The 9,892-nt window shown below is 48.9% G+C and overlaps 1 protein-coding gene across 4 annotated transcripts in view; it reads right to left on the bottom strand.

Annotated features, from left to right (window-relative positions):
• The window catches only part of Dennd2a (DENN domain containing 2A), a 45,686-nt gene extending 35,800 nt beyond the window's left edge, over nt 1–9,886 (bottom strand). For 2 of the 4 annotated variants that reach the window (XM_010631658.1, XM_033764503.1), the window contains exons 1-5: nt 9,820–9,886; nt 9,229–9,312; nt 6,004–6,087; nt 3,578–3,705; nt 1,875–1,996 (exon numbers count right to left, since the gene is read on the bottom strand). In XM_010631658.1, the coding sequence (XP_010629960.1) occupies nt 1,875–1,996; nt 3,578–3,705; nt 6,004–6,087; nt 9,229–9,260 (366 nt within the window). In that variant the 5' untranslated portion in view covers nt 9,261–9,312; nt 9,820–9,886. Of the gene's footprint in view, nt 1–1,874; nt 1,997–3,577; nt 3,706–5,890; nt 5,920–6,003; nt 6,088–9,228; nt 9,313–9,819 lie in introns of those variants that run through there. The other 2 variants (XM_019208569.1, XM_033764504.1) reach the window with 2 other exon arrangements.
• Between the last annotated feature and the right edge of the window lie 6 nt (nt 9,887–9,892).

The raw sequence follows: 9,892 nt of genomic DNA, 5'->3' as shown, positions 1-9,892 counted from the left end.
AAAAAAAAAAAAAAAAAAAAAAAAAAAAAGGAAAAGAAAGAAAAAATTATATAACTACTGCTAGGCCTTTTGAGTGACACAAAGGAACAGAATACAAACTGGCCTTGAGGGATTATAGTTAGGGAGCTGCTTTTTTTTGTTTCAGTGCTGGGGATTGAACCTCAGGCCTCACACAAGCTAGGCAAGTGCTCTGCCACTGGGCCACATCCCTAACTGCTGTGGAAATGTTTTTAGGACACATGACCAAATTTAAATGGCATTAAAATGGCAAGAGATGTTCCAGAGCAATTTAGGGTTCAGTGTGAGATGAATGCCTGGGTATTCAGGCAGTCAGAGGACAGGGCTCCTAGGGCTGGGATGGTATAAGAAGCTTCCTAAAGAAGGCCTCACGGAGCTGGCCCCGAGGATGGGTAGATGTCCAGGTGACATTCAACGCCAAAGGCAGAACCAAACTAGCACAGGGGCCGGCAAATTACTGCCTCTGGACGACATCTGCTCTGCTAGAAGTTAAGGATAGATTTTACTTTTTTGTAGCAATAGGAGGGGTGGGGTTTGAACCCAGGGATGTTGCACTAAACTATGTCCCCAGCTCCACCAGCCCCCTTTTAAATTTTGAGGCAGGGTCTTGCTGGGTTGCTAAGCTGCCCAGGCTAGGCTCAAACTTGCAACCCTTCTGCCTCAGCCTCCCAGAGTGCTAGGATTATAAGCATGCACACCACATCCAGCTCCATTTTACCTTTTTAAATGGTCAAAAATATAAACAGAATTTCATGACGAATGAAAATTATGCAAAATGAGTACCCATCAATAAAGTTTTATCGCACCACGCCCACACTTGTCTGTTCAGATTGTCTGTGGCTGCTTCACACAACAGTGGGAGGGGTGGGTAGTTATGACAGAGACCACGTGGCCTAAATATTTGCTCCCTGGACCTTTAGGGCAAGTTGGCTGACTCTGGGTGGATAACACTAGAGGGACACAGGGAGGCTCTGGATGTGGGGAGCGTCTGCAGCTGTGACTGTGAGAGACCAGGTGGTAAGGGGTGCTTAGGGTTGAATGCAATGTCAAGCTAAAGAACACGAACTCTCTCCATAGACAATGGGTTGAAATTATTCCCACGTACATGGAAACAATTATGTCACCCGTGTGGGTATGGTACAAAACTCTGAAAGGCTCAAAAGGGTGTGCTGTACAAGAGGAAGTCAGTCTTGTGGCCTCAGACCCCAGGCAATGCTACCCGGCTCCTTGTGTATCCATTCTTCGGCCCCCATAAAGGAGAGATTCTTATACCCACACAAACACACACGAGCTTCCAGGTACATGCATGCCTTCTCTCATCTAAAAGCCACAAGTGGTAGCACATTATAGCAATACTGTTCTTCAGCCTGCTTTTGTCTGTATTTCAGTTTGCCCCAGTCAGGACATTCATCTCAACAGCTATATAAGACGGATATGTTGTTGTTGTTGTTGTTGTTTTTTTTTTGTAGCACTGGGATGGAACCCACAGCTTGTGGATGCCAAGCAAGTACTTTACCAGCGAGCTATACCCCAGCACTTTTCATTTTGAGACAGGTTCTTACTAAGTTGCCCAGAGTGGACTCAAACTCGCAATCCTCCTGCCTGAAGTTTCCAAGTAGCTGGGTGCAGGTGCACCACATTTATTCACCAAGTCTAAGGAAGACCAGGGCCAGAAACCCGCTGGTATTTTGGGAGGCCTTGTGAAGCAGAGGGTTCCAGAACTAGAAGCGGGAAGAGCAGTCAGGCGCTGGACAGACCCACCCAGCAGCCTGGCCATGACAGTGACCTGGAACCTGAAGCGTTCAGGGCCACCAGCTTGGGACCCTCTACTACAACCGCTGTCCAGGGGCTCATACCTTGGTGGGAGTGTCGGGGCTGGACGAGGTGGGAGAAGCAGGGAAGGTCAGGACGCACTTCTTGCCCAGGCAGCGGCCATGTAACTCGATGTCTTCGTAAGGGTTCTCCTTCATGGGCGGATCTGTGGCCAAAGGCAATGGGTGAAGGGGCAGAGAAGTTTTCCTTCTGGGGACACTGAAGCCAACTCTTAGCCTCTCCTGGGCTGGTTCTTACAGATCTCTGCTGTTTTGCTGTCCATCACCGCTCCTCTTGGTGACAGACCCTGTTCTTTTGGGGGTAACTCCCTATCTCCCCGGTGGTCACCAGGGCTTAGCCACCCTGGATCCCAGGTCCCTGGCCTGGTGAAGCACTCAGGGAAGGCTCACATCCCAACCAAGACAAGCACCACGTGTGTCCTGGCCTCCAGCGCCAACAAGCGAAGTGACCTCAGCAGTTCTGGCCATGATGAACCTCAGGGACTTTTCTGGGACTGGTGGGCCACCAGCTATATTTCCCCAGAGGAGGGTACAGACTCCAGGGGACAGGTGGCAGCCATCCTGGAGACCATGGAGCTGCCCCGGCTGTTAAGAAGCAGAGGGAGAGAAGCCAGTTCTGGGCTCAGGAGTTCAGAAACTCCTTTTGTTGTCTGGGTTGGGTTTTCTGTCCCTCTGAGGCAGGTGCTGGTAAGAGAAACCCATGTTGGGTGTGGTGGTGCACACCTGAAATCCAAGCACTCAGAAGGCTGAAGCAAGAGGCTCTCTGTGAGTCTGAGGCCAGCCTGGGCTACCTAGTGACTTCAAGTTCAGCCTGAGTGACATAGGGAGACCCTATCTCCAAAAAACCAAAAAAGACGGAGAGAAATCCAGCTCTCACAGCCACTTTCACGCTGGGAAGCCCGCTGCTTGGGCAGCAGCCCAATGCCAATCCTGTGCCCAGAAGCTTGGCAGAGGGTGTGCCCTGCCTCCAGGCCCAGCCCAGCATGGATAGTGCACCCATGTATCTATTGCACCCAGCATCTGCAGCGCACGCACACACACACAGGGGTGCCCCTCTTTCCCTCTCCACCTGAGTCCCACCTCACTGAAACCATGAAGCCTGAAGACTTCTGAACTCCCAGGCACTCTCTGTGAGTTGAAGCCCCACTGGGGTAACTGAGAGGAGTCTGTAGAGCTGGGCCAATGTTACTTTTTTTCTTTTCTGAGTTTTGCTATATAGTTAAAGCTGGCCTCAAACTCACAGAGATCCTCCTGCCTCAGCCTCCCAAGTACTGGGATTACAAGCATGTCCACTTTGCCCAGCCCAAAGTTTCTTTGCTAAAGACACACATTCCCTTGTGTATGACGCCCTGTGAGAGCAACACACTTGGGGTTCCTGCAGGAGCCTACTGGCCTGCAGGACTCTCTTTCTTTCCTACAGTCACCCCTGCCATTTCCGGGTCATCCCAGAAACCAGGTCCACTCCATTCTCCCCAGCCTTTAAGCCTCAGGCAAGGAGATTATTGCCATGCAGAGGAGAAACATGACTTCAGGGAAGTTAGGTTACCAGCTCAGCATCACACAGCTAACTGCAGAGCCAAGGTCCCAAAGTGACTACGGGATTCCGCCCTCCCCTCCTGTTCAGCCTCTCCCAGCACTGCCTGCCCTCACTCACGGCCACACATCCGGCTGTGTGTGGTGCCAGCAGGGTGCCACCGCCCCTCTCACGGGCAGCCACAGCCTCTTACCCAGAATGTCCTCGTACACGTTCTCCTCCGATAACGTGCGCGTGAGCCCTAGCTTGGTCTGTGCATACCAGTCCGCTCTGCTGCTCTCGGAGGAGGACTGCAGGACATCTTCAAACTCATAGGACTTCCTGGATTGTGCGAGAAGGGAGGAAAAAAAAAACAAGGACTGGAATCAATTTTGGCTGGCTATTCCCCTCTCTAAATTTCCTTCTTAGAAACATTTCTATTACTAAAACGGTGTGTTTTTTGTAAAAAGGATGAATATGTGTCAGCCAGGCATGGTGGCACATGTCTGGAATCCCAGCACTCTGGGAGGCTGAGGCAGGAGAATAACCACGAATTCGAGGCCAGCCTGGACTCAACAGTGAGTTCAAGGTAGCTTGAACCATATAGTGAGACTTTGTCTCAAAACAAACAAACAAACAAACAAAACCAAAAAACAGAAGAAAAAGATAATGTAAGCAAAGACCTTGGGCTTAGTCCCCAGTGCTGAAAGAAAGAAAAGAACAGAAAAGAAAGCAGACAGGCTTTTGTTGGTAAGAATATGCTATTACGCTAAATGAGAATAATCATATTTGTATATATGCACATCTTTGCAAACAAATACGTCTGCTGAAACGAGAAGAAAAGACAGACACGGAGTGCAGCGCAGGCCCCCAGGACTTGGGGATGGCGTGGGAGCGCGTCTCTCTGCCCTCCTCCTTCAGGCCTCCTCAGGCTTTCTATCGTCTGTGGGCCGTACACCTGCCTCTCTGCTCCTGTTCTCAGCAGGGACCCAGAGGCCAGAGGGGCACAAATGCTGATGCTCCTGTCTGCTGCCTGACCTGTGCTCATCTTTCTAGGAGGAGGCGATTACATGGTCTGCATGACTGAGCATCCGGGAGGCTGAGGAGGTGGTCCAGGCTGGACTTGGACCTGCATCCTCCTGCTTCGGCCTCCCAGGCGCTGGGCTCACAGGTGTGTGCCATCACACCTGGCTCCTTGAATGGCGTCTACTTGCTCTTCTGTGTATGGGGTCCGGATGGCCTCAGCTCTCCCAGGGCTCAGAAATCACCGTGTCCACAAAGCCGAGTAGTGGGCATCATGAGGGACTGCAGCTGCCCACCCCAAGGCGCTGGGGATGTAATTCAGGGATAGAGTGCTTCCCCTAGCATACACAAAAATCCTGGGTTCAATCCCTGGTACGGCCAAAATGGAATGATAGAAGAAAAAACTACCTCTGTCCACTAAATTGGTGTCTAAAATAAAAAATTATTTCCATCTTTCGATGAGAAATAATACTTGACAGTTACTCTTTCTTTTGTTTTGCTTCTTTGTTTAAGACAGGGTTTCATTCTAGCCTTGAATTCATTATGTGGCCCAGACCAGCTCTGAAATCTTGGCCATCTGAGTGCTGGGATTACAGGTGTGTGTCACACATCGCCTGGCAATATGACAGTGACTCTTAACAACGTGGAATCATAATCTTAGAATAACAACCATGGTCTCTGCTTTCTAATGCAACCGCTACTGAAATAAATTACTTTGCTAAATGAAGTTTCTCAGAAGGCTTCAAAATTACTTTTGTTCTCAACTTCAAAATAATCAACAATTTGTTCCTCTGAAGATTGAACATTCCCGTTTCAGCCCTAATAGCAGCTGACGTCTGTGCTGACTGAGATGTCTCACAGCGGCAGGAACCACAGCTAGGTGCCTGGAAGTTTACTTTAACTATTGAATGAAGAGAGCGGGCTGGGATGGGACTCAGTGGTACAGCGCCTGCCTGGCAAGTGTGAGGCCCTGAGTTCGATTCCTCCTAGTAAAAGAGAGAGAGAGAGCACCAGGTGTGGTGGCTGACACCCATGTTCCCAGCACCCAGGAGGCTGAGGCAGGAGGATCACCCTGAGTTTGCGGCCAGCCTGAACTACGTAGTGAGACCCTGTCTCAACCCCTGTCCCCCAAAACAAAACAAAAAAAAACAAAGATAGCTGCAGCCACAGCCTGGCCATGTGCTGTGGGGGAAACTATCGGTCTATGAAGTGATGGGGCCGTGAACCGCACAGTGCGATTTGGCAGTCATAAAATGACTGAAGTTTTGTGTCCTCAAAAAGTTCTGCAAGTCTTCTACCAATGCTCCAGGCAAAAGCCGCATCTACACGATGCTAAAAGAATCAGCTGAAACACTGAAATTTTGACCAACATAATTATTTAGTTTCAGGAAGACCTAAAAACTCAGTCATGGGATCAACTTATACTCAAGCTAAAACACAGCTTCAAGTTAAAACATTGTGAGCATGCGGATGCACACGGGTTCAGGATGCTGCCTACACTTACACGGTCATCACTTCTCCCGTTAAAGGCTGGCCGGGAAGGCGTTCTCGCCCAAGTTATTAGATGTGTGCCATTAAGCACACAGAACCGAATGGATGCAGCTGCAGGCACCTTACCCTCGGAATTTCCTCACATCGGAGGGTTTCTCAGTCTCCATGTTAGGACTGAAGGCGAACATCTTTGCATTTCCTTTCCTGGGGCTTTAGAGAAATAAAGAAGAGCAAAGAGAGGGAAGAGGGAGGGAAGAAGGAAGGAGGGGAGGGAAAAATATGAGGAGAAAAGAGGAGAAAAAGGCAGATCTGAACCCTCCAGTTTGGCTCTGGAGTGTAGTACGCGGCCAATGAACACAAGCGGGAGACACCGCCCCGCCACCCGGCTCACCGCCCTGTCTCGTAACCTTACACCTGGTAACCTGCGGTCCTCGGTCCTCTTTCTGCAGCCCTGGCCCGGCTTTCCTCTCCTGGGCTTTCCTCTCCTGCCAAATCTCTGTTTTGTCTTAAGAGACAGTAACACAATAAAGCACATGCTTTATTTTCTCTTAAGAGTAGAAAGTGAACACCTCACTCTAATCACCTGCACTGGACTATTTTGAACAAAATGAAAAACCTACAGCCAAGAAGTCTTAAAACACAGCGAATGCAACCACCGTCAAACTGGCCGAGAAAACAATTTCATCTTTGGCCTGAAACCAAGTAACTTTAGCTGGTTATAAAGAAAATGCTAGAGGACAGGAAAGAGCAGTTGGGAGCTGAGCCCTGGGCGGGGGGCTTCTTCGGAGAAGCAGCCTAGAGCAGCCGGCAGGGCTGACGTCGGAAGTCACAGACTGTGAGGGAAGGGCAGGGAAGGGAGGCAAAAGAAGGAAGTTGTGCTGTGTGTGTGTCCCAGCTCCCCACGAGCAACGCAACCACCATGCACTACAAGCCTGCACTAATAAAAATAAAACATTTAAAAAGACTATTAGGGAAGGTGTGCCTTAGTACCAGTTCGGGAAAGGATTTAGAATTGGAGGAGAGCTGGGGATGGTAGTGCACACCTGTAATCCTAGCTACTCAGGAGGCTGAGGCAGGAGGATGGCAAGTTTGAGGCCAGACTGAGCAGTTTAGCAAGATCCTGTCCCAAAATACAACGTAGAAAGGGCTGTGGATATAGCGTAATGGAAGAGCAGCCCTGGGTTCATTCCCTAGTTCTCCTCACACAGGTGAGAGCTGGAGGAACAGGGCTGAAGCTCAGTAGCGAGTATGAGCTCAGCACGTGTGAGCCCCGAGTTCAGTCCCCAGCAATAAAGCAACCTCCCTGTCCCCAAAGAATTAGAGATGGATTCCAACTTTCTCCAAACCCAGAGAAAGAAGTTTCTAAATTCTTCTATAGACCTCATGTAATACTGGTACCAACCTGATAAAGATAATGCAATAAACGCTAGGAATAAGCCAGGCATGGTGGCGCATGCCTGTGATCCCAGCACTTAGGAGGGTGAGGCAGGAAGATTACCATGAGTATGCGACCAGCCTGGGCTACATAGTGAGACCTCATCTCAAAAGGACAAAAACAAAAAAGCAAAAATAAACAAACAAACAGATAGCTAGGAATAGACCAGTCTCATTTAAGAAATATTGGTACAAAAATATTAAAATATCAGCCTGGGGATTTAGCTCAATGGTTTTGCCACCTGCCTTGTAGGCGCAAGAATTCCAGTTCGATTCCCAGTACCCGCCCCCCCCAATATCAGCAAATGGAATTCAACTGCATATTAAAAGCATAACACTGGGTGTGGTGCTGCACACCTGTAATCCCAGCACTTTGGGAGGCTAAACCAGGAGGATCACAATTTCTAGCCCAGTCTGGACAATATAGCAATTTAGTAAGACCTTGCTTCAAAATAAAACAATTTTAAAGAGCCAGGCAGGGTGGTGCATACCTGTAATTACAATACTCAGGAGGCTGAGGCAAGAGGATCTCTGCGAGTTTGAGGCCAGCCTGGGCTACCTAGTGAGTTCAAGGCCAGACTGAATTACAGTGGAGACTCTGGTCTCAAAAAAACAAACGAAAAATTTTAAAGGGTTGGGGATGTAACTCAGTGCAAAGGCCCTGGGTTCAGTTCCTAGTATTGCAAAATAATAACAATAACAACAACAACAATAACAATGATAACAACAACTAGGACTGAATGAGAATTCATCCACAAAGTGTAAGATGTACTAAGATATACTAACATACAAATTCCAGACTGATCTGTGGCTCAGTGTAGTAGAATGCTTACCTAGCATGCAGAAGGCACCGGACACAAAAAATAAATAAACAAGTTCACTATTAATGAGTCAAAGGGACAAGTCATAGGACCATCTAAAGTTGCTGAAAAGTTGCTTTTAAGAAATCTAACATTGAATATTAACTTTTCAAAACTCTATTTATCTCTCTATTTCCATATATCAGTATCAACAACACAAAACATCTCAGGTAAGACAGTTGGAGAGTGAAACTCCAGGAGCATTTCCAGTAATGTTTAAGATCAGGCTGTCTACCGCTATCAGTACTAGGATTTAATTGTTTATTTTGTTTGTTTGTTTGAGACAGGATCTCACTATTTAGTTCGGGCTAGCCTTAAACTCATGGCAATCCTCCTGCCTCAGTCTGCCAAGGGCTGGATTACAAGCATGCACCATAATGCCTGGCTTTGGATGAAATTTTTGGGTTGGGGATGTAGTCAGCAGCCTGGCAAGCATGAGGTCCTGAGTTTGATCCCTGGTACAAAAAAAAGAAAGAAGAAAAATTTTAAAACATTAGAATGGAAGATCTTGCTGACAAAGTGGATGGGCACATGTGCAAAAGGACTCAGAGAGGATTCCCAGCTCCTTAGTTGAAGTAACTAAGTGGAGAGTGATGCCATTTAATAGGGTGACAGCTGTCCTGGGGTGATGGTTAGTGTAGGCCAGGAGGGAGAGTGCGGGTTTGGGGACGACTCCTCAGACGGGTCGCTGGGAGAACTGCTGGCCTGGAGACCTACCTTTGGGAATCCCAAGCTCATAACCAACAGTTCAAACCATGGACTGAAAAGGCCTTTCAGGGGTGAGTGGCGGGGGAGGAGGAAGTCCCTGGTCTGGTCAGGGCCTGAGCTGGGCCCAGGTGAGGAGGAGGTGCAACCCCAACATGTGGGATGGGAGGAGGGGATGAGACCCTGGAGGCAGGGAGGTGGGGTTTCCAGATGGGGCCGGTAAACAGCTGTCTTCAAATACCAAGATGGCGGGTAAGAAAAGAGAATTGGCCGTGGATTCCCGAGGGAGAGGCCTATGGGGGCTTTGGGTGGATGGGATGAGTGCGGGCATCTTGTACTGTAATGAACTCACCATTGGAAATAGTCACTGTATGTTTCAATCATCTCTGACAGAGGGTGACAGGCCAGGGTAGGCCCAGGCAATGTGTTTCCAGACCTACACCAAAGAAAACCACTGAAAGAGCCGGAAAGATACAAGGCCGAGTGGGCAGCAGGGACTAATTAGTGGACTGCTCCTTTCCCATCGCTCTTCACTAGCTCTTGGCTACTCTCCCAATTACAAGTCCTAATCACATCCAAAGGATAATTCTTTTTAAAGCAAACACTCTTTTTCCGAGGACTAAGAACAAACACAAAACACATGTACCAGTTCCAATATTTCTAAGTTTATCAACAAACTGCCTTATGCTATGACCATTCCAGCCCCGAGGGAGGCCGAGGCAGGATGACCACTAGCTTGAGTTCTGCCTGGGCTAAAGCAAGACCTTGTCTGAGAAAAATAAAAAGAGCTGGGGATGTAGCACAGTGGAAGGGAGGCCTGGGTTCAAATCCCAGGAAGGGGTGGGGTGGGGGAAAGAGGAGGAGGAAAGGGAAAAAGAGGAGGAGAAGGAAGAGGAAGAAGAGGAAGGAGGGGACCCGTGAGGCATCCGAGGGACACGCCTACCTGTGGTCTGCGCTGGGCCGGGTCCTCACTGTCCCGCGCCTTCTGCTCACCGCTGCGGGCGGCGGGGACTCCG

Source organism: Fukomys damarensis, unplaced genomic scaffold, assembly GCF_012274545.1.
Source record: "Fukomys damarensis isolate Sample0158 unplaced genomic scaffold, DMR_v1.0_HiC HiC_scaffold_16, whole genome shotgun sequence".
In the NCBI taxonomy this organism is placed as follows: Eukaryota; Metazoa; Chordata; class Mammalia; order Rodentia; family Bathyergidae; genus Fukomys; species Fukomys damarensis.
This window is presented reverse-complemented; position numbering and strand designations above follow the sequence as displayed.